The following is a 25,396-nucleotide window of genomic DNA, read 5'->3' as shown; positions in this document are numbered from 1 at the left end:
TACTGAGGGAAGGAGGTTGTTTGCCAAAAACTCGCAATACATGACCCATCCATCACTCCTTCAATACGGTGCAGTTGTCCTGTCCCCTTTGCAGAAGAGCACCCCCAGAGTATGATGTTTCCACCCCCATGCTTCATGGTTGGGATGGTTTTCTTGGGGTTGTTCTCATCCTCTAAACATGGTAAGTGGAGTTGATTCCAAAAAGCTCTATTCTGGTCTCATCTGACCACATGACCTTCTTCCATGCCTCCTCTGGATCATCCAGATGGTCACTGGTGATCTTCAAATGGGCCTGGACATGTGCTGGCTTGAGCAGGGGGACCTTGCTGCCCTGCAGGATTTTAAACCATGACAGCATCATGTGTTACTAATGTAATCTTTGTGACTGTGGTCCCAGCTCTCTTCAGGTCATTGACCAGGTCCTCCTGTGTAGTTCTGAGCTTTCTCAGAATCACCCTTACCCCACAAATTGAGATCTTGCATGGAATCCCAGACCGATTGAGATTGACAGTCATCTTGTGTTTCTTCCACTTTCTAATAAATAATCATAACAGTTGTTGTCTTCTACCAAGCTGCTTGCCTGTTGTCCTGTAGTCCACCCCAGCCTTGTGCAGGTCTACAGTTTTGTCCCTGGTGTCCTTAGACAGCTCTTTGGTCTTGGCTATGGTGGACAGTTTGGAGTGTGATTGATTGAGTGTGTGAACAGGTGTCTTTTATACAGGTAACAAGTTCAAACAGGTGCAATTAATGCAGGTAAAGAGTGCAGAATAAGAGGGCTTCTTAAAGAAAAATTAACAGGTCTGTATGAGCCAGAATTCTTGCTGGTTGGTAGGTGTTCAAATACTTATTTGCAGCAGTAACATACAAATAAATTATTGAAAAATCATACATTGTTATTTCCAGATTTTTTTTTTTAGATTATGTCTCTCACAGTGGACATGCACCGAAGATGAAAATTTCAGACCCCTCCATGATTTCTAAGTGGGAGAACTTGCAAAATTGCAGGGTGTTCAAATACTTATTTTCCTCACTGTATATATATATATATATATATATATATATCATGATTGCATAAGTATTTACTTATTTATTGTAGTCATTGCAAGCAGTCATTAAGACACGGCAAAAATTTAAAAAATGTTTAGAATCAAAATACATTCAGTGCGCACTGTCAAAACCTTTGACAGTTGCTGGAGCTTAATGCCTATTTATTGTCTTATCCTGTTTTCAAAGAGGAAGCTTGAGAAAATGTTGAAATTCAAGCCCTTTTCAGCATGTTTGTGACCAATATTTTCATAAAGACATTACATAAAGTATATATTTTTAAAGATGCCAATTTATTTTTCAGAGAAACACACTAAAACAATTTTTGATGTGTCGCCACTAGTTCTTTGTTTCACATTTTACATTAACGTTTTGTTTTTTTTCACATTTCCTGCAGTCAACACGACAGCCCACTGAGAAATAATTTTCTGCAGGTGGATAATAATTACTGCGTTTTCTGGAGAATGAGTTGCGCCTATCAAAAAGTATGTCTTGAAGAGAGAGAGAACTGGAGTATAAGTTGCATCTTTTCTCTGTATATAGAACTCACCTTTAAACACAACATTTCCCTGGTGGCTGATTCAAAAACAGACAGGAACTCTGTGTAGCACATGTGCACACCACAGTCTGTGCTGGTACTTGATATAAGGACTCTTAGATTCCAAAAATAAGCAAGATGGTCAAATAAACATGCAATGGACAAGATATTGGATGTTATTTGACACAATTTAGATAAATTATTAGGTGACATGGGTTCCTCATTGTGGTGGAAACACTACAAAAAGCAAGTCCATTTGATTAAAAAAAAATCATCTCTTTAATTTGGGATTTTTGTGCAATGTTGTGTAATTTTGTTATTGCTGCTTTTTTTTTTTTTATTGATGGTTATTTTGTGCAGTGCTCTGATCCCTTGGAAATCCCTGTATAAATAGCAAATTTTAAAATTATTATTAATAATAATGAATACATGACTTTTCCGTATGTAAGTCACACTGGACTTTAAATTCCAGAACCTCCCAAACAAGTCTCTCTCTCTCTCTCTCTCTCTCACTCACTCACTCACTCACTCACTCACTCACTCACTCACTCACTCACTCACTCACTCACTCACTCACTCACTCACTCACTCACACACACACACCTTTCCAGCCTCACCACAAAAAAACAAACACGTGACTTACTCGAGAATATGATATTAAATAACTGAAACGATGGATAATAAAATCGGATCCATGCGCGCTTTGCATGATTTGTACTCTGCTTTCAGACTCTAAAAAGCTTTTACATCCTGTATTTCTTGTACTTGATTGCACTTTATCTCTTCCAGCGCTGGTTTTTTTTTGCTATTATTTTGTTGCATCTGTTTCTTCTCACTGACTTCTCTTTTTTCTTATGTGTTTTCACTGTGGCGTTTGTTCTGGGGCTTTTCTGCTTCAGGATGAGATCATGGTGAGTAGTGTGCGTGTGATTCGGTGCATGTCTGCAGGTCGGCTTCCGCCTGTATGTTTTCATGCTGTGCAGAAGTCGGGATGCGTGCGCGTGCGTGTTTGAGCTGGCGTGTGATTTACGTGTGGCTGGGTGTGCCGTGTGGGTAGGTGGCTGTGGTGGGGGAGCTCTGTGGGTCTTGGCTGCTTCTCTTTCCTCTTTCTTTTGGTCGTGTCCTCCTGCACAGTGACATTAAATAGCGAGCACACTGAGGCAGCCTGAGTGTCCTATCACACAGTTTAAACATTTCTATCAGGTGGAAAAGCTGGGAGTAAAAGCCACTCATTTTTATTTTGTGCCGTGTGATGCAAATTGAAGTGAAAAATGTACATTTTGACCTTTGACCCAATGACCTTTACCACATTGTTAATTTTGATGTTACTTGGGTGATTACAGAGCCTTCGATGGGTAATGGACTGACAATCATAATTTTGACATTTGACCCCAGTGACCTTAACCTTTGTCAAAACAGACCCTTTCAGGGCAATTCTAGGGTCGACTGTCATGCACATATAATGTTTGGTGGAAATAAGCCAAAGGACCCGTGAGGAGTAGGGGAAAAATGTCATGTCTGGAAAATTCAGACTTGGAGTATTTCAGGATTTTGCGTAATGCAGCGTTATTTGCGCACTTGTCTTTGTTTCTTCGTTGTGTACACAAGCGCATTTTACACATTAAAATTTTACAAGGTGGTTGCATCTTAAAAATTAAAACTGATTTGATACCCTGAATTAAAAAATTACATCACTGGGGGTTATTTCTGAATTATCCTCTATTTGAGTTCATATTATTCGAGTTTATTTGAAATTTGGCAGTAAGGTTGTCGTATATCTTGATTAAACACCATTCTGATCAACAATTTTATTGCATGGAATTTCTAATGTGCAAAATCTAGAATAAGCCTGCATAAATGTGCATTTTTAAGTAAATTTCAAATGGTGACTATATATTTTGTTAGTTAACACATACAGTACACAATAGCTTGAACAATAGCATTTGTGGTTTAAAATCAACAACTGTCCTTGTGACACAAGTGCACATTTGAAATGATTTGAAATTTGTGAAAAGATGATAATAATAATAATAATAATAATAATAATAATAAAAAACAAAGCTAACAACAAATAACAGTCAGGATAGAGGTTGGCCACAAGGCGGCACTATTCTCCTTCCATTTGTCTAAATGTTGAACTTTTTTTTCACCACTTTCTTATTCCTAGACAAAGATTTTGTTTAATCATGCTTACATACAAAATCAAACAAAATAATCAAACTGAAAAAAAAAATACAAAAATAGATACATCTGATGTTACTTGAGTGGAGCTAACTTGCTGAAGTTGATCCAGGTACACTGCGTTAGCAGTATCTCACGATTACTGTGGAAACTGGGCTTCTACCAGATGAAATCAGTCATATAATCTGAGATACAGAGGCTGAAAATAGTTTGAATGCCAATGTTAATTATTTCTTGGGGCTACTGAAATTCTCAGAGGGGCTAAAGCCCTGTCAAGCCCTACCTTAGAGCCGCCCATGTGCATGTCTTTAGCCACCTCTGTTTCTGCTCTCCAGACTACCCAGCCCAGTCTCACGTTTTTTTTTCGTGCTCCTGCGACGAAATGAGTCAAATTTTCGTGACAGTTTTTTTTTTAACTTACTATTCCTAACCCTACTCCTACCCCTGACCCTAACCTTAACCATAACCTACTCTTACTCTTCCCCCCACCCTAGCCATAACCACCCCGGACCCCTCTGCTTCACTTTTAATTTCGTGCAGCCATCACGGAATGAATTAGAATGAATTCGTGCTGCCGTGACGAAAATGAGGCGCTTTTTGTCACAATATCACAAACCAATAGATTAATGTATATTTCATGCTGCTGAATCACGACTTGCTGTGAGACCAGGTTGAACTACCATACAGTGCATGCAGAAAGTATTCACAGTGCTTCACCTTTTCCACATTTTGTTATGTCACAGCCTTATTCCAAAAATGGATGAAATTCATTTTTTCATTTTTTTCTTTTTTGCAAAGTTATTAAAAAAAAAAACTAAGAAATCACTCGTACATAAGTATTCACACCCTTTGCTCAATGCTTTGTTGATGCACCTTTGGCAACAATTACAGCCTCAAGTCTTCTTGAATATGATGCCACAAGTTTGGTGCACCTATCTTTGGGCAGTTTTGCTCATTCCTCTTTGCAGCACCTCCAGAGCTCCATCAGGTTGGATGTTGAGCGTCGGTGCACAGCTATTTTCAGATCTCTACAGAGATGTTCAATCAGATTCAGGTTTGGGCTGTGGCTGGGACACTCAAGGACATTCACAGAGTTGTCCTGAAGCCACTCCTTTGATATCTTGGTGGTGTGCTTAGGGTCATTGTCCTGCTGAAAGATGAACCATTGCCCCAGTCTGAGGTCAAGAGTGCTCTGGAGCAGGTTTTCATCCAGGATGTCTCTGTACATTTCTGTATTCATCTTTCCCTCAATCTTGACTAGTCTTCCAGTTCCTGCTGCTGAAAAACATCCCCACAGCATGATGCTGCCACCATGCTTCACTGTAGGGATGGTGCCTGGTTTCCTCCAAACATGATGTCTGGCATTCATCCTGACTGACTGATGAGACAAAGAGTTCAATCTTTGTCTCGCTGATCCAGAGAATTTTGTTTCTCATGGTCCGAGAGTCCTTCAGGTGCCTTTTGGTAAACTCTAGGTGGGCTGCCATGTGCCTTTATGAAGGAGTGGCTTCTGTCTTGCCACACACTACCATACAGGCCTGATTGGTGAATTGCTGCAAAGATGGTTGTCCTTCTGGAAGGTTCTCCTCTCTCCAGAGAGGAATGCTGGAGCTCTGACAAAGTGACCATCGGGTTCTTGGTCATCTCCCTTATTAAGGTCTTTCTCCCATGATTGCTCAATTTACACAGGCGGCCACCTCGAGGAAGAGTCCTGGTGGATCTGAACTTCTTCCATTCATGGATGATGGAGGCCACTGTGCCCATTGGGACCTTCAAAGCAGCATAAATGTTTCTGTACCCTTCCCCAGATTTGTGTCTCGAGACAATCCTGTCTCAGAGCTCTACAGACAATTCCTTTGACTTCATGCTTGGTTTGTGCTCTGACATGCACTGTCAGCTGTGGGACCTTATATGTAGACAGGTGTGTGTCTTTCCAAATCATGTTCAATCAACTGAATTCACCCCAAGTGGACTCCAAGTAAGCTGTAGAAACATGTCAAGAATGATCAGTGGAAACAGGATGCACCTGAGCTCAGTTTTGAACTTTATGGCAAAGACTATGAATACTTATCTACATGTGATTTCTTAGTTTTTTTTGTTTTTTTTTTAATAAATTAGCAAAAATCTTAAAAAAAAAACAAAAATTTTTTCACATTGTCATTATGGGTGTTGTGTGTAGAATTTTTCAGGAAAAAAAAAAGAATTTACTCCGTTTTGGAATAAGGCTGTAACATAACAAAATGTGGAAAAAGTGCAGTGCTGTGAATACTTTTTGGACACACTGTATATTCAAGAGAAATTATGACCTGCAATGTGGCAGACATATGTTGACTCTAAAGCTGTCAGTTGTCATAACAACCGGCCAAATTGGGGTCAAAGGTTAGGGGCACATAGTAAACATAATGGCCTTGCTCACCTCATATTTACAGCTGCAGTTGGCCCTTTAAGACCGCACAGCTTCTGATCCGTGTGGAGCCGAGTTAACACTTTCCAAACCCAGATCAGATCGACTATTAGAAGCGTCTCACGTGTTGTTGGTTCCAGCATAGCATCCATGATACAAATAAAAGACTGTTCACAATGTTTTTTCACTCTCACTGCTTGGGAAGCCAGTGTAGTAAAAATGCTTGTGTTAACATGCTGCACCCCTTTGGTTTGAAAATGACTTAAAATAAATGGTTAACAATTGTATCAACACACACCAAGCAGCCAACAACAACCAGACTTCCCTCTCCAAAAAAAAAAAAAAAGTTTAAATAAATTTAACAATGTCAAAAACTGAAACATTGCAATGGTAATGGACAAAACAAGAAAACTAACCCAGATTTCAGTAACTACTGAGGATAGAGAGCAAGACCTAGGCTTAAATTACTCAGTGACTCCAACTTTCTTTTTGGTCCAATTGATCATTTTCCTTGAGAATAACTGCACATGTCTGTTTTGACCTTTAACTCAGATGAAAGGGTCCCTTTATTGTATCTCAGTAACCACCAAGGACAGAGATCAGATTTTAGGCTGAAACGAGTAATTCAAGATTTCCAACGTTCACCAATCCAGATCCAGATCACCTCCAAAATTCAGTGGAGACTTCCATGCTCGAATATGTATCTGTGGTGCAAATTTGGTGAGAATCCATGAAGTAGTTTTGATGTATTCCTTCAAAGCCTATATAAAGTGAAATCTTGATCCAGAATCCGGATCTGGATCACCTCCAAAATTTAATGGAGTCTTCCATGCCCTGTTATCTATCTGTGATGAAAATTGCATCAACATTCGTGCAGTCGTTTTGATGTAATCCTGCTAACGGACAGACAAATAAATAAATAAATGGAATGATTTTATTACATCCTTGTCAGATATAATTAGTCAACGATCCCAAGTTTCTTTTCGGTCCAATGGATCATTTTCCTTGAAAATTACTGGAAACATCTGTTTGCTGTATCTCAGTAACCACTGATAATAGAGAGCAGATTATGGGCTTAAATTACTCAGTGACCCCAACTTTCATTTTCATTCGATTGAACGTTTTCCTTGAAAATGACTGGAAATGTCTGTTTTGACCTTTAACCCAGATGAACGGGTCCCCTTATTGTATCTCAGTAACCACCCAGGATAGAGATCAGATCTTGGGCAGAAATTACTCAGTGATCCCAAGTTTTCCTTGAAAATTACTGGAAACGTCTGTTTTGACCTTTGACCCAGATGAAAGCGACATTTGCTGTATTTCAGTAACCTCTGATGATAGATGATAGAGGGGAGATGCTGATGTTAAATCAGTGAGTGACCTCAAGTTTTTAGTTGACCTTTGACCCAGAAAGTGTCCCCTTACTGTATCGCTGATCTTTTGACATTTAAATCACCTTTTCCTGCATTCAGAAAAGAAGTAATTCAGAAATCAATATGATACAACATTACAAATCTGCTCGGGGAGAGGGTGGTGGCGGGTGGTGGTGGATGGGGGAGCTTATAATGTAGCAGATTGTGCACTGTAGGAAAAATTTGGCTGGTTATTTGTGTTATTTGCAAATTTACTCCAAATGCTGAAGTATTTAAATGACTTCACCACTTGTTTATAAAGCACATAGGGTCTAAACAGGCTCCTGCATCCTATTGCATGGTCTGAACCAGGGTTTGACATGGACCAGTATTGTTTGGTCTCCCTTGTGCCCCCGCTCCCGTGCTTGCTGTCCCTTGCTGCTATCCCAGCCAGCTGTAACGTGCTGGTTGTTGATTTGATCATCCTTGTGTATTTGGCCTTTAGAAAATGGCCTGAGTCGGCTTAGCTTTATAACATTCTCTCCACGTTCTCATTCAGCCAGAGAGAGGAGTAAGCGATCGGTTCAAGGTAAATAACTTGCACATCATGTACTGTACGTGTATATAATAGATGCAATTAATGTGAGGATTTTGTTGAGTAGTATAGCAGGTGGTTTTAGTGTTTGCTGCTTATGTCCTTTATCCCCCCACCCTTCTACATCCCTGTTAGTATAGGTACATAAATGTGTTAAATACACAGGCTGAGTCATAAGAGCTATGTAAACAATACGTGATGTGCTGCGTTCAATTCATCAGTTTCCATTGTGTCTATCTAATTTTTTCCAGGTCATCAGGAAGGGCTGGCTGACCATCAACAACATAGGCATCATGAAGGGAGGAGCCAAGGAGTACTGGTTTGTCCTCACTGCCGAGTCTCTCTCCTGGTATAAGGATGATGAGGTGAGATGCAAAGGATTACACAAAAAAAATCAGCTACAGTAAGACCCTTCGGCTGCTCCCTTGTTTTCACTCGGGGTCGCTGCAGCAAATCCAAGGTGGATCTGCATGTTGATTTGGCACAAGTTTTATACCAGATGCCCTTCCTGAAGCACATTACATGGAGGAATGTGGCAGGAGTGGGGTTTGAACCAGTAACCTTCCACACTGAAACCAAGTGCTCTAACCACTTGGCCACCACCCCTGCCTCACAAAAACTTTGATGTGCAAGGTGAAAATTACAACATCGCACACACCGCCACCTCAATTAAGTGATAACATTTTTTTTTTCAAAATACATTTTATAGTGCAGCAACAAATAATTCTCAGTATGTTCATGATGTCCCATTTGTGCAAAGGTCATAGACTGCACATGTTTATTTTTAAACATTAAAATATTTCTATTAATTGTTTTTCAGAGTGACTTTTTTATTCATTGTTTTTGTTCGAAGGGTAATATCCCCCCCCCCCCCAAAAAATTACATGCGATTAAATGCAATTCATTTAGATTAATGAAAAAGCTTGTAATTAATTACATTAATTTCTTTTAGTCACCTGACAGTGCCAGTTGAAGCAAAGCCTTTTCTGTGTTTCATCATAAACAGTATCGCTTTGTTTGTTTTTGAGTGATTATGATACAAAAAAAAATAAAAAATCCAGCAATCCAGCAGGTGAAAAAAAATTGGTTGGGCTTTACTTTTATTATTGACACTGGAGACGGAAATTATAGTAATAAGCAATAGTTACTGGCAAATGTGTCGTAATATGATAATTCTCTGCAATTAACGGGGGAAGTAGAGCTGATGGAGTCCGTGAGTGAGTCCGTAAAACTTCCTGTAAATTGTACTGTATATTTAGTTCTGAAATTTCAGGTTCTGATACTTAAAGGTGACAAACAGTGAACCTGTTAATTTTGAGCCATATTGGTATCTTTTATCATGCAAAGGGACCATAACATAAAATCAAGACAGACAGGCCGATCAAGCTTCTTGTGAAGCCTTGTTGCTCACGGCAGCGTCCTGGTGGCTACTAAGGCCACTGTTTAAAAGAACACAATTGTGCATTATTAAACTGCTTCTTTCAGTTGGATTCTGGGAGTGTTTAAACTGTACAAAAGATTCTTTCCCACCGTTGGTCAAGTCTGGCAGTTGTTCTCTACACACTGAGATGATTTGTCCCAGTGCGCTTTGTTACTGGCTTTGCAAAACTATTAGGAGCTAGCCACAGTATCGCTGACTCCAGGCCTGAGCCGCAGCCGCTCTGTGCGTGGACACCAGGCTGTGTGTGTGTGTGTGTGTGGCATTGAGAAGGTCCTTTCCAAAGAGTCAGGACCCCCCAGCGTGTCAGACACTGAAGCTGGCACCCACATGTGCATACCAGAGGCCCTTTCTCTGCCCTGTTCCCAATTACACACACACACACACACACACACACACACACACACACACACACACACACACACACACACACACACACACACACACACACACACACACACACACACACACACACACACAGGCTGGTTTCAATAAACTTACTTCATTTCAAAGACGGGTCGCAGAGCGAGCGAGGGACTAGATTTTAGGGAGGAGTGCATTTACTTAGTTGTTGGGTTGAGGAGTAACGAGGTTCATGTGAAGTAAGAGAAAGTGGAAGGAGAGTCGGGGGGGGTAAGGGGGCACCCCAGGGGGAGACTAGGAGGAGAATGTAGGAGATGGAGGGGTGGCTATTGATGTATTACTCTTATTTCCTCCTGACCGTTATTTTTTAACCTTCTCTTTTCCATCCCTCCTTCGAATATCCTCAATGCTTGTCCCAAACTCCGAGCAGATCATCCTCGCCTCCTCTTCCCTACCACTCTGTCCCTCTCTGTCTAATTCTGATGCATTTTATCCTGTGTGTCTTTTCTTCACCTCCTCTCTACATCTTTCCCTCCCTGAATGTATATTTATTTAAACTTGGAACCGTGTGGGTGCGGGCGACCCAAAACTAACACATGGTGCTGGTGTTAAAAAATTTTGCACTCTGACCAAAAAAGAAAAAAAGAGCGAGCTATGATGCTTTCTGGACATATTACATACTGCACATGTGCACGTACACACACCGATCATTCTCATGGGTGCACGCACACATGTGCACCTGGTTGGATTCTTGCCAGTATGCACACCGCTGACAAAAAGCAGGAAACACTTTTACGTTTAGATTAATGACACATATGCTAAAAATTTGCCTGCGTGCAGGGAAAAGGCTTTTCATGTGTGTTTTGTGCACTTTGTGCATCTACACAGAGAGCCACAATCGGGCTGTGAGCCAGTATATCATGACCTGTGCTACGCCTTATCTTTTAATAGAAAAGAATGACCCGGGAAGTACCTGTAACTAATAGGGGGTTGATGCAAAAAGCTACAACAACCACAGTTTTTGGAAATGGTAAATAGACTGCATTTATATAGTACTTTCCATCTGCATCAGACGCTCAAAGCGCTTTACAATAATGCCTCACATTCACCCTGATGTAGGGTGCTGCCATACAAGGTACTCACACACCCGAGCACATAGGGGATTAAGGACCTTGCCCAAGTGCCCTTAGTGATTTTCCGGTCAGGCTGGGATTTGAACCAAGGATCCTTTGGTCTCAAGCCCAATGCTTAACCACTAGACCATCACCTATACCAGGAGAGAAATGAGATTTTTTTTTCAGTGTGCATAATGAGTGCACCCAATCATGCATCCCAACCTGGGAGTAGTTACGCACCGATGGCAGCCATCAGTGATTCACAAAAGACTTTTTTCCTAGGAAAGTCACACAGCAGACGCCACTATTATTAACATCACGCTGTGATTCTGAACAAGTTTTGCAGCAATAAAAGTTTTGCAGCTCATCAGCCACTTAATAGAGGAAAACCCCGAACTTCTCAACCTCTTCTGTTGTAAATGTTGCGATTTTGAAAACTGATATGCAACTTTTGACTGAAGGATTTTTTTCTTTGAGATGGAGTCCTTTCTATTTTTTTTAACAAAATTGTCAAAATCTAGTTGAAGTACCTTTATTTTTGTGATATATCACAAAATTTCTACTAATTTTACTGCTAGTAAAGTATTTATTTTGAGGGAATACCATGGCAAGTATAGTGACTTTTCTCTGTGAGATCTTGCAGACAACATAAAGGAGGAAGTGAAATGCAGAAGGTTGAAATTCCTTACTGGTAAGGGAGAACTTGTAATGGCCACCTTACAATTAGGAAAAATATATGAAATAAAGTGATGAGAAAACATAAATTTCCCCCACTGACTTGTTTTGGCAAATCAGATATTAACATTGTAGCTGTAACTAACTTTGGTATTGACATCTGACACAGTGGACCTGTGTGTTGTCTTGCCTATCTCTAACAGGTATACTACAAAACCTTCACGTGAAATTTGTCCATATTTTATCCAGAGTTCTTCCCAACGGGATCTCCAGTTAGAGCAGCAGATAACTGAAGCGATCGTTCAAATGGTGAAACAAGCACCAAATTTGGCACAAATACTCCTTAAATATTAGTCTTTTGAAAAAAACCCGCTTGCCACTTGAATTTTCAAAAGGCAGCCAGGTAGGGGGTCAATTGAGGATTTACACAGGGGTCAAAAATTGAAAATGCTGTCATCATATTGAAACCTATACCATGTTATTTGTCTGATCATAATGATTCCAAAATGGTATAGTTTGGGCTATCTATGAATGAATGTTCTGGAGTTATGGGGTAAAAACAGCAAGAATGGTGACAAAGGTGCGTTTCAGTTTGTGCAGGGGTCAAAAGTTAAAGTTACTCCAAGTTTGGTAAAAGGTGGTGCAAATTATTAGTTGAGTTAATAGGGTTTCAAAGAGGAATAGTTTGCACCATGTTCCATCCATAGTTATCATGTTATGGGGTAACATATGTCACATGTCATAGAATCCAATGGATGCCAACATTGTTTGACCTTTACTGTGGAGACCAAGCATTCAACACAGTCAAAACTATTCCATTTAATAATCCTATTAGCTCAACCAATAATTTGCACTACTTTTTACCAAAATTGGAGTAACTTTAACTTTTGACCCCTGCAGAAACTGAAACTGACCTTTGTCACCATTCTTGCTGTTTTTACCCCATAACTCCAAAACATTCATTTGTAGATAGCCCAAACTATACCTTTTTGGAATCGTTATGATCAGACAAATAACGTGGCATAGGTTTCAATATGATGAGAGCATTTTCAATTTTTGACCCCTGTGTAATCCTCAATTGACCCCTACCTGGCTGCCTTTGAAAATTCAATTGACAAGTGGGTTGTTCAAAAGACTAATGTTTAGGAGTATTTGTGCTGAATTTGGTGCTTGTTTCACCATTTGAACGATTCCATTGTAAATATTTTATCTGCTGCACTTAGTGGACTGTGTTCATTAGCTGTGTCTGTCTCCGTCTTTCTGTTTCTGTTTGACATCATTGGTGTTTTCAGTCACAGTAGAAGATTTACCTGCATTTCTTTCAGTTCCATGATATCAACAGTAGCACCTATAGCATAGTTGTTTACCTTCAGGACGGACCATGTCAGTAAGTCCTCTATAGGCCCTGAGGTCCATTAGTGCTGATACTTATCCCTGGATTTGGTGTCCGTCTGATAACAGACAGGTAAATGTAAGTTCAAACCACCCTGCTCCTAATTTTCATCATCTGTCCAGCAGGTGACGGAATTGAGGAGATGGCATGCTTGTCATCGGCTTCTTGTAAGTCCTATAAAGGCTCTGCAGCACATTGGTGGTGGTGCCGGTGTGAAGTGGATGAGAGTCTGTGACTCCCTCTGGACAGGACACCACTCCATTAACAGCTGAGTGGACTGAGATAAAGCAGATGAAGTGTATGGTCCAAGCACACAGGTTGTGTGATCAGGAATCAAACCCATGCCCAAGCTCAACACCTCATCTCTTCACCCTGGCCTCTCGTGTAATTTGTGACTACTGACATAAAGTTCACAAACGCACTGATACATGTCCAAACCCAGCATAGCGCTGCTTATTGGTTGCATCTCGTCATGGGGAAAACCCTCGGCGTAGTCTGGCAAAACGTTGGCCCCAGACGCTAATAATAACTTTCAACCTAACTAGTGGTGCCAGATGTTTGGTTAGAGTGTGCACGCCATGAAACCTTCTGGTCTGCATTACCACAGGACATGCCAGTTCTTTGAATCAGACTGAGAAGTAAATGGAGGCTGGCGGGGGGGGGGGGGGTTGAAACATTTGAAACTTTGGCGCCTTTTCTTCAGGTGCTTCTTTTGCATTTGTGTAGCGTCCACTTGGTTTCCCTGCTCAGAGTGTAAAGCAGCCAGAAAGCCAGACTCGCCTGGTGATCCCAGCTGTAAACATCCTGGAGGGAAACATCAGAGTCCAGGTTTGAGTGCACTCACCAGAAACACGTCTGCTCCAAGGCAGCTGGGCTTTTTGTTTTCCTTCTTGTGGCATTAATGCATGTGTGCATGGTTTTATGTATGAGTCTATGTGTGGTGTGTGTGTGTGTGCACGTTCCTGGTACTGCTTGTGCACACGGTGGTGGTGGTGGTGGGGGCTCTAAATGGAAACAGGTTGGTTTGTGGCTTTCATTCCTGCAGTCGACGCTTTGAGATGGGTCTCCCCGCTCGAACGCGTCTGTGGACAAAGAGTTAAAAGGGTTCGCTGTGGTTTTCACTTTATCAAAGCCATGCAGGCTGGAAGACAAGCCGTGGAGATTGATGAGAAAAGAAAACATCATGGATGCAAGGCAGTGGGGGGGGAGTCGAGCTCAGCTTTCACATGACGTCACCTACAAATAGCGAAGCCACAAGCAATTTTTGGTCTGCTGTTTTTTTTCAGCAGGGAGCTACACAGAGATGTGTAAAATGTCAAAGAGACAATGACAGAGTAGCTGCTCTCTCAGTATTTTTGTATGTTTGCTTCTCGTCTCTCTGCATATTATGTGGTCATTGAGGTCAAGCTCAACTCGATGCTCAGATTTAAATGTGCGTTTCGGTCAAGAGCGCAGGGCAGCTGTGATGCTGTGTGTTATTTTATTATTCTAACCGCTCATTTCGCCGTGTGGTCAGACTTTTTCTCAGAACTCCACTTGGATCTTTAGGTTTTGGGACACCACGTGAGCATGTTAAGACGCTCCTGCGGCCGCCGCTTGTAGCTCAGTAAGGGATTTCCTATTTAAAAGAGGATGTATTTACAAAATCAGTTTCTATCCCCACCTTTTTCAGGGACATATGATGGATATTTCATATTAAACATCCCTAAAGTTCTACTATACTACTAGAGTATTTGCAGAAATTCTTCTACTACCAAAAAAATTATGGCCAAAACGGTTTGTTTTTAGACTTTTGTGACATATGTCACAGAAGTCCTTATCTGGGCTCATGCTTGCTGCACGAGACATGCCCACACGGCCTGTGGGAAACAGATAGTACTACACCCTCTGTCCAAAATGGGGAAAGGGTGTGGCTAATAACAGCTCCTTTCCATTTAAAGGAACAGGCACATTCTTAAAGGCTAGAAAATGGGCATGACCCTATTTTCAGTCACCTTGGAATCCCTTTAATGACTCTATTAACAAACAAACAAACAAAAAAAAGCTATATTTACATAATGTACTTAAGTTTTCCCATTTAAACAGTTGTTTCAGTAGAAAACAATATACAAGTAATTATAACAATTTGTTACAACTTTCTTCTCCCATGTTAAGCAATCAGGTTTGTCGGTCCAGTGGAATAACTAGATTAAGTAAATATAGCATTTCATGTTTTAGAGTGCTGTATGTTTAGTCTTCTGTGTTAACTTAAGACATACACAAAGCCAAATAAACGTCCAAGAACTTTATTTCAGATCTTTCTTACAAACTCATTGAAACTTCGGAAGGCTTCATCGAAACAACAGAGAATAAATCAGATTCAGGCTGAGGTTTGATAACATAAATACCAATGCAGACAAAGCTGTAACTGTTTAAACTGAGATTGCTGATGAAATATTTTGCGTCCACCACACATAAATCCATGACAGGAAAATGCCAGGCAGCTGTGGTGGAGCCATTGGGTTTTTTATTTAAGTTGTCCAGATGGACGCGGGTGGTGCCCCGCGTTTCCTACAGAGCGCTCTCACCCTCCTCTGGCCTCCTCTTTGGGCAGTCTCAGGAATCTCGTGCTTCCCCGGGCCAGCCTAACCAATGTGCAGACTACTGTACAACCACTACTTCCTGAACAGGTAGTCTGAACACTGGGCAGGCGGGCCGGGCCGAAGGGTCCGGCGTTGAAGTTTCTGCTTGGACTCACAGGGAAGAAAAAAAAAGTCAAACATCTCTGGAAAAAGAAAAAAAATCTGTACTCACTGTGATTTCAATAACAGAGTCCGGCTCCTGTGTCTGGGACAAAGTGCTGATCAGGCTGACGGAGCGGGCCGCAGGAGACACAGCGTGCGAGGGATGGATGAGGAGGGGTGGGGGAGGCGGGGGACAAGGTTAGACAGAGGTGATAGCCGCTGACTGGCAGATTCAACGACATGTCCTGCTGCGAGAGGCATTCCAGACCGGCGGACTGGAGGGAAACAAGAGAAATGTCGTACATTTACAAATAGGCGACGAAATGTAACGCACTAACGGGAGAGAGAGAGAGACAGAAAAAAATCCAATTAAATGGGTTTCAAACAGAGTCTGATTTGAGGAAAAGTGCAATTAAAGTGGTGAGAAAATCTCCACCAGCTCCAACTTTAGCCACAAATAAAACGACATATTGCACAGGGTGTTAAATCGTTAAAAACAGATGAGGCGAAGCTGTGGCGCCAACTTTTTTTTTTTGCTCTTTGTGTTCTTTAGTGGTCGAGGAGGTACCGGTGGGGTCAGCTGAGATCATGTTGAGTGGCCACACACCGGTGAACACAACCTGTAGAACGATTCAAAAAAGAGAGAAAACTGAAGATGAAACCCATCAAATTGGATGTTGCGGGTGTGTGTGTGTATGTGTGTGTGTGTGTGTGTGCCCCACCCCCCCCCCCTCCACTTACCTCTATTCTCCACATCCTCTGGTCTTACCGGTCAACATTTTGTGTCTCCTTCTTGAACGCTCCTCGCCCTCCACCACACCAGCGGTGTGCAAACCCCACCGTCGCCTGATTTGAACTCGTCTTCTGAGCATCTCTCAGAGCTGGACAACCGCTCCAGCAGCGAGCGAGTGAGAGCGGCGGACTGGCTGGAGGCGCGACGTGGCAGAAGACTAACTCCCAAGTTTCCCCTGCGAGAGACAGAAGGAGAAAAAAGAATGAGCAAGAGAGGAGATATGAGAGAGGAGGAGGAGGAGCTCGCCAGCCCCCGTTTTTCCTTTCCTTTCCTCTCTTCTTCTTCCTCCCCTCCCTTTGTTGGGCTTTTTCCCCCACTTTTTTTTTTTTGTCTTTCTCCTCTAGCTTTTGGGAGGAGAAGTGGAAGGTCAAAGGTGATGAGGAAGTGAGACGCACCGTAAAGTTTTAGGGGACAAAGTAAAATTGCTGAGGGAACTTTTTAAATCGGGAAAAGTAAAGATGCACATGAACTGGTGCGGGGTTTGGAACGCGTCTGCGATTGACATTAGAGCGCGTTGCCCTCAGTTGGACTCCGCTCACGGTCCATTTGAGTGCATGCATTGCTTATACTGTATGAGTGATGGGTGTGGGTCTAAATCAGAACAGAGGCCCCGGCAGTCTTTGTAACGAGGGCAGGAATGTCGGCGTTTTCTTGGCAAGGAGAACGAAACCTTGTAATAACTCCAGATGTGCATCCCTGTGGTCTCCAGCGCTCGCTCGCTCTTTCTTGCTCCTTCTGTTTTTACTTCTAAAGCTGATTTCCTCTCCCTGTTCCGACTGGAATAAAGGGGCCTTTATGCGGCTCTGCACACACACACACACACACACACACACACCACACACACACACACACACACACACACACACACACCACACACACACACACACACCAGAATGGGGGGGGGGGGGTGTCGTGTGTCATACTACTGGTAAATCAGAACCAGAGCACAAGATTGATGTATGGACGAGGAGGAAAAGTGATTCTCAGCTGAAGTCCTGCTCAGGCTCCTTCACACGCTGACACACACACTTGTGTTTAGGTTTCCTTCACATTGCTGGAAGACAGGAGTAATCAGTGCTAATGTTTCCAGGTGTGTGTGTGCGCAGAGGTGTTTGCTTTAGCTTTGGTTTCTGAGCTTGAAATCAAAGCAGGCACACGTCAGGCTGTTTTAACATTTTATAAAGTAGACGGGACTCACTTTATAGATGTCCACAATTTACCCATAAGGACTCAAAACAGCAACTTAATACATTTGTAATTACACTGTAATGAGACAGCATGCTGAGCTGAGATGGTAATATTATAATGGTAAATATATTGTGTATCTATGTTTAATTCCATCTGTTGCATACGCTCAAAGCACTTTCCAATAATACCACACACACACGCTGATGTCGGCATGCCGCTGTGCAAGGCACTCAGCTGCACCCCGGTGACATTTAGGGATTAAGGACCCTTGCCCAAGGGACCTTAGTCATTTTCCTGTCTGAAGGGGAATCAAACTGAGCATCCTCTTGTCACTTTCAGGAGCTTTGACTAAGGTGCTCTCATATCTTTAATTACCAAGGAAGTTGTTCTTCAGATGCTTCTTTCTCTAAATGCAAACAAGGCTGCTGGATTAGATCAGTTATCTGTACTTTTTAAAAAGATGGGTCTGGATATATAACACTTCCACTTGCACATAATATCAGTTTGTCCCTGTCCTCGGTGTGATCCCTTTGGAATTGAAATTTGCAAAGATTATTCCTATCATAAGAAAAAACAATAGGACAGCAGCTGGTAACTATCACCCAGTGTCCATAGAGTAAGTTCTGTAAGTAAGCTGATTTGGATGGTTGTTCATGATCAGCTCAATCAGTATCTCCTGGATCATAATCTTTTATAGGACTTTCAGTCAGGTTTACGGTCCTCATACTCTACTGATAGTTGTTTAATCCACCTGAAGGCAATTACATAGGGATAGTTCTTTTTGACCTCCAAAAAGCCTTCAACACTGTGGACCATAAGATACTTCTTATGAAGCTGGAAACCACTGGACTTCTAAACCTGTTGTCAGCTGGTTCCAGGACTACCTTAGTAATAGGTAGCAGTGTGTGGACATTGGTGGCATGCTGTCTACTTCAACAAAAGTGATCTGTGGTGTACATCAAGGTTCAATACTGGGCCCCTTGCTATTTCTGATATATGTTAATGATATGCCTCTGCAGTTATTGTAAATACAGCTGAAGATTCCACCCTCTTGGTAGCTGGCAAAACTGTATTGTTGACATCCAACAACAGCTGTCACCTGAACTTCACTCTGATTGTATTGGCTATTGTTAACAAGCTTTCTCTGCACCTAGGGAAGACGGAATCCATACTGTTCGGCTCAAAAAAGAGATTCAACATTTGTGACTCTATTAATGTCACTTGCAGTGGTCAAACCCTTTCTAGTCAAACCTGTGTTAAGTATCTTGAGGTACATTTTGACCAGTCATTATCTGGGAGCCAAACAGTAAACACTGTCATAAGTAAAATTAGACATTTTAATTTGGATGGGGAAAAAATGGTTAGTTTCAACTTTACGGTGCATCCAGAAAGTATTCACAGTGCTTTACTTTTTCCACTTTTTGTTATGTTACAGTCTTATTCCAAAATGAATTAAATTCATTTTTCCTCAAAATTCTACACACAACACCCCTTAATGACAACATGAAAAAGTTGTTTTTTTATTTTTGTAAATTGATCAAAAATTAAAAAAAAAACAAAGAAATCACATGTATTCACACCCTTTGTTCAATACTTTGTTGATGCACCTTTGACAGCAATTACAGCCTTAAGTCTTCTTGAATATGATGCCACAAGCTTGGTGCACCTATCTTTGGGCAGTTTTGCCCATTCCTCTTTGCAGAACCTCTCAAGCTCCATCAGGTTTGATGGGGAGTGTCGGTGCACAGTCATTTTCATATCTCTCCAGTGATGTTCAATTAGATTCAGGTCTGGGCTCTGGCTGGGCCACTCAAGGACATTCACAGAGTTGTCCTGAAGCCACTTTTTTGATATCTTGGCTGTGTGCTTAGGGTCATTGTCCTGATGAAAGATGAACCGTCGCCCCAGTCTGAGGTCAAGAGCACTCTGGCACAGGTTTTCATCCAGGATGTCTCTGTACATTGCTGCATTCATCTTTCCCTCCATCCTGACTAGTCTCCCAGTTCCTGCCACTGAAAAACATCCCCACAGCATGATGCTGCCACCACCATGCTTCACTGCAGGGATGGTGCTTTGGTTTACTCCAAACATGACACCTGGCATTCACAGAAAGAGCTCAATCTTTGTCTCATCAGACCAGAGAATTTTCTTTCTCATGGTTTGAGAGTCCTTCAGGTGCTTTTTGACAAACTCCAGGTGGGCTGCCATGTGCCTTTTACTAAGGAGTGGCTTCTGTCTGGCCACTCTACCATGCATGTCTGATTGGTGGACTGCTGCAAATATAACTGTCCTTCTGGAAAGTTCTCTTCTCTGCACAGAGGAATGCTGGCGCTCTAACAGAGTGACCATCAGGTTCTTGGTCACCTCCCTGACTAAGGCCCTTCTCCTCGATTGCTGAGTTTAGATGGGCGGGCAGCTCTAGGAAAAGTCCTGGTGGATCTGAACTTCTTCCGTTACGGATGATGGAGGGTCACTGTGTTCACTGGGACCTTCAAACCAGCAGAAATATTTCTGTACGCTTCCCCAGATTTTTGCCTGCAGACAATTCCTTTGACTTCATGCTTGGTTTGTGCTCTGACATGCACTGTCAACTGTAGGACCTTGTATGTAGACAGGCGTGTGTTTTTCCAAATCATGTCCAATCCACTGAATTTACCCCAGGTGGACTCCACTTAAGCTGGAGAAATATCTCAAGGGTGATCAGTGGAAACACACAAATACTTATATACGTGTGATTTCTTAGTTTTTAAAATTTGTAATAAATTTGCAAAAATCTCAAACTTTTTCTTTTACATTGTCATCATGGGGTATCGTGTGTAGAAGTCTGAGAAAAAAATGAATTTCATTCATTTTGGAAAAAGGCTGTAACATAACAAAAAACAAAAAAGTGAAGCACTGTGAATACTTTCTGGATACACTGTAACTCAGGGTCATTTCAATTCCGGCATTGCTGCCTGGTATTCTGGTCTTTCCAAGAGAAATCACAATCATCTGCAGATAATTGGAACAAAATTGTAAGGTTTCTTTTAAGTGTCCCTCCTTGGACTCACTCAAGTTATGAAGGATTCGGACAGGTTAAGATGTTAGCAATAAATCTCTGAGTTAAACAACTGTAACTCAGTCATGTGTATAATATAATTCACAGGAATGCATCTTAATATTTAACTTCTTCGTTTGTATTAAATCCATCCCAACATAATACCCACTTAGGTATTATGTTGGACAGAAGCCTTGTCTTTGCGTCCCCTAAGTCTTTTGGTCAGTTGTCAGTTTTCTTTTTCTTTTACTGGTGCCAGGTGGTGGAATAGTTTTCAGGACATATTCAAACTCAATCGGAAAAGTGCTTTTTTAAACGTCAGGGTAAAACTTTTTAATTTGATCAACTTTTGGAGGAGGAACTTGGCCCTTTTATAACTTATTAATGATTTTTAAGCACTGATTAGCAGGTATTTATACTTATTTTAAAGGTAGTTTTTATATTTTAATATCAATTTTTTGGTATTATACACCACATTTTAGCTTTTCCATGAACTATTTGGGCTTATGCTGCTAACTTATTTAAAAATTTTAAACATTGTTATAATTGTTCATTGATTTTGTATTATTTAGATTTTTATTGTCTTATGTATGAACCACAATGGAAATAAGTGTTTTCACTTTGTTGTGTAATCCATGTATTCTTTGAGAGATCTGAATAGTCAAATGTAGCAACATCTTGAATGTATAGTTCTACAAGTCAATGTTGTTGAATTGCCTTAAATTAAATTGCCTTAATTAAATTAAATTAAACTGCCTTAAATTGGCATTTAAAATCCATTTCTGGGTGTCTAAAATCAGAGCAAAAATGAGAAAGTATGATGTCCTACAATAATGCTGCTTCTATAGCAGAAAGATTACACCCCCCCCCCCCCCCCCAAAAAAAAAGTCGACCAACTGTGTAGAGAAGAATGGATAAGATGCATTTCTGTTCCAGTGAAGTTTTGTGTTAACGACTGGAAGGTTGAATTTTAATGGGTGGGTGGGGGAAGCTCTGCGGTCGCACCGACATTGTTTCCACTGTTTGGATGACCAGGCAAGCGTCTTAATTTTCAAACTCTGACTCAGTAAAGTCAGAAATACTGAGGAAAAACACACATACACTCTCATTCTAATCTGTGATCCTACGTTAGTCTGCTCTGTCATAAAATCCTGCCGGTTGTCGAGAAAACCTCCACACTATTTTGTTTTTCCTGTCTTCGTGTTTGGGTATTGTAATGGCATACATCAGTGGTTTCTCCATATCGAAAGAGAATTATTTCAAATTGTGTGCCAAACCTAACAATGTGGCACCATCATGTGATCTTCTCTGTTTCATCCAGACAGTATTAGTCAGCTGTGATACGCTGAAAACTCACAGCTAATTTTTGAGCTAGTTCATGAGTTAGTAACCTTTAGGGCCTTATCTTGACTTCAAAATTAACAGTTTTGGGGGGATAGTCAGAACATTTATTTATTATTTATTTATCCTTCTTCCCTGTAATTGTAAATATTCCAAAATATGTCCCATATTCATCTCTGGAAAATAATTAGGGGTGGAATGATACATTGCATGTCATGATAATCGTATCATGGAGCCTGTAATGAATCATACTGTTTTTTGATTTGAGCATCATGATACTGTGAAAAGTCAACCACTTCATGGAAGAAATAGTGATCTCTTCAGAAAAATCATAAATGATTTGTAAAATATACAAAAAAGAAACAAATAAAATCAAGGATTACAATTTATAATTCATATACAGGCTGGGCCAATAAAATGTTACCACTTTTGTAATCCAAAGAAGAGGAGCGCAGATTGAACATGTCTGTTGTGTGTTGGGGGGTGTGGCTGGATGTTTTGGTGTTCTTTTCTTTTCTTTGCTCCTCAGGTGGCATGGAAACTGATTTGTCTGTGGAGAAGGTGCTGGCTGAAGAATCCTCACCCTCATCAACATCATGTGAAGCACCTGTGACTGGTGCTCACATGCAACCTTGAAGACTTTCAGCTGAGGCAGATAATTGGATGGCGTTCTGCTTTTAAGGCATGTGTGATTCAAGCAGAACGGCCGGGAACTCGACCTTGTGATGTTCGTTTGTGAGACGCTGAGGACCGCACCTGGGTTTTGACACATCGAGCCCGTGAAGCAAGGAAGGGTGAGGACACATGCTGTCAGCACACATTAAAGGTAATTAAGTATTTGACTAATTGTTGATAGTAACTTGGTGTTTTGTTACATAGTATACTTGAATTGTGATGAGAATTGTGCAGCTTGCTTCTCACTGCTGTGGCGTGCGGGATAAGTGATCCTCCACTTGTTGTGAGAAGCTGCTCATTTGCATAAGATAAAAAGTACAGACCTGAATGTGTTGCTGATAGCGTGTGTCTTTTGAAAGATATTGTTGTAACTGCTGACTTACCTCACATCTTCTTTGCTTCACAGAGAGTCAGTTTGTGGTGTTCCACCTGGGGGTGTTTGTCTGGTGGTAGTGGGTCCAGGAGCGCCGGACTTCTCTCCTTGCGGGCGCTGGAGAGCGTGCCAGCAGTCACTCCTCCAGAAGGACGTTGGTTTTGGTTTTGTACATTTTATTTAGGCACAGGTGAAAAATAAATTGTTTTTGTTGTTGGAACCGCTTTCTGGTTATTTTTAGCGCTGGGTTCTGTCTGACGCAGGTTCGCTCCTCAATCCGCGTCGACACATAACAATGTCATCAATTATTGAACTGTGCGGAAAACAAGAGACAGAGTGGGAAACCTTTGGTATCAAATGTTAATTTGATGCTTCTGTTATAAGTCTGTAAATAAAATTTTCGAATAAGTTCTCATTTCAAAAACTTGTGTACGATCAAAAAGTGGTAACATAATATTGGCCCACCCTGTATAGTTAGTGTGAGCAATGAAGTAGTTATGTATTGTGATATGTGTTGTGAAAGTGTAGTGACACGGACCCACAACAGGGGGCGCAAATGAACGGTCAATAGATGAGCCAAAAATGTACAATTTAATGTTGTGAAGGAGCACAACGATCATACAGACAATCTCAGAATATGATTACAGTCAATCCAGAAAGGTGACGTGTGGGCAGGCTCGAGGATAGAAGACGTCTGTCCTGAGAAGAGCCGGAACCACACGATTTCCGCCGCCACCGAACCTGGTAAATACTGGAGCCGCCAAGTCCCGAATTCCCAGGTGATCACCGTCCCCGACTGTCGGATCTGGTACTGCTGGCGAGAACAAAGACAGTCAAGTGTGGGTGTGTGTACACCCCGTAACAACAATGGTGGGAATGCCACCTCCACCTCTCACTCAATATGCTGCAGAGTATCGCAGTGATTCCTCAGGGGAAAAGAGTGCAGTCCAGCACTCAATCAGCTCCCGCAGACAGAGGATAACAGGTACTCCTGCAAAGACTCACAATATACAGATTGATGTGTAAACACAAACGGCTGAGTATATTACCTCCAATGAAGTAAGATATCTCGCAACGAGGTGAAGATGACGTCTGTCTTTATGGAGTGAGATGATGTTGAGTAGATGGGTGACAGCTGTCAAGAGATAATGAGTGACAGCTGTCACCCCCGGCTGTGTCCGTGGCGGCAGCGCCCTCTCGTGCCTGAAGCCCACACTTCAGGCAGGGGCCCACTGGTGGTGGGCCAGCAGTACCTCCTCTTCTGGCGGCCCACACACAACAATATGTATGGAATTGCGATAGGTGATATGTATCATATCATGAAGCTAGTGTATCATGTCACCCCAGCTGTGATACAATTTCAGACACCCCTAAAGTAGATTATACCATTTCTTAACATTAGCTAAATGTCCCGTCTGCTTACCTTTCTTCCATCATTGTTGTAGCTCATTTAGGTTTGGCAGCAGCTATCTGTACGTAGACATAGTCGTATGGTGAAATTCTGTTTATACGTAGTGCCTCTCTCATTGGTCAATATAGGTCAGGTTATCATGAAGCTACGTACTTGTACATGTATTTTCTATGGATACATAGATTCCTAAACTGCGTTAGCCACAACCACTAATCCGAACCCTAACCATAACCCCTAACCCTAACCCTAATCCGAACCATAAGAAGGCTTCGCTACGTATAAATAGAATTTGGAATCATTAATATGGTTACGTAAGAATACCTGCTTCGTTTATGTTTACGTTTTTATGTTAGTTTAATGTAAGTAACTACTTGTTAATACACTTTACTTTCTAACCTTCAGAGATTATGAATTAGATTGTGTCAAGTGTCAATAAATGCTAACATTATCTAGTTTCAAACATTTGCCTTAAGTTACAGTATCACTAACTAACATTAGCTCGCTAAAGCTAATATTAGTTAGCAAAGTATAAGTGGGAACTCCCAAAATTCTCGACATGGCATAAATATTTTTGGGGGCAATTCTGAGGTCTATTTGCTATTGAGAAGGCACTTAAACTGAGCTTAAACTGAGCCCAATGCTGGACGCTGTGCAAAAAGATATTGGAACTATTGTTAGCATTTGTCAAGAGCGGGTTGGGGGCTGAAGATAAACACAACCAATCAGTGTCACCTGTGATTTCCTTTAAATTACTGTG

General features: G+C 41.4%; 1 protein-coding gene across 1 annotated transcript in view; it reads left to right on the top strand.

Annotated features, from left to right (window-relative positions):
• The window catches only part of dnm1a (dynamin 1a), a 120,777-nt gene that overhangs the window by 74,240 nt on the left and 21,141 nt on the right, over positions 1-25,396 (top strand). Inside the window, 2 exon segments of the mRNA XM_034192027.1 lie at positions 2,482-2,493; positions 8,366-8,479. Of these exon segments, the coding sequence (XP_034047918.1) occupies positions 2,482-2,493; positions 8,366-8,479 (126 nt within the window).

This window comes from Thalassophryne amazonica, chromosome 17 (genome assembly GCF_902500255.1).
Source record: "Thalassophryne amazonica chromosome 17, fThaAma1.1, whole genome shotgun sequence".
Classification (NCBI taxonomy): Eukaryota; Metazoa; Chordata; class Actinopteri; order Batrachoidiformes; family Batrachoididae; genus Thalassophryne; species Thalassophryne amazonica.
Note: the sequence above shows the minus strand (reverse complement) of the source record. Positions and strands in the feature narration are given on the sequence as shown.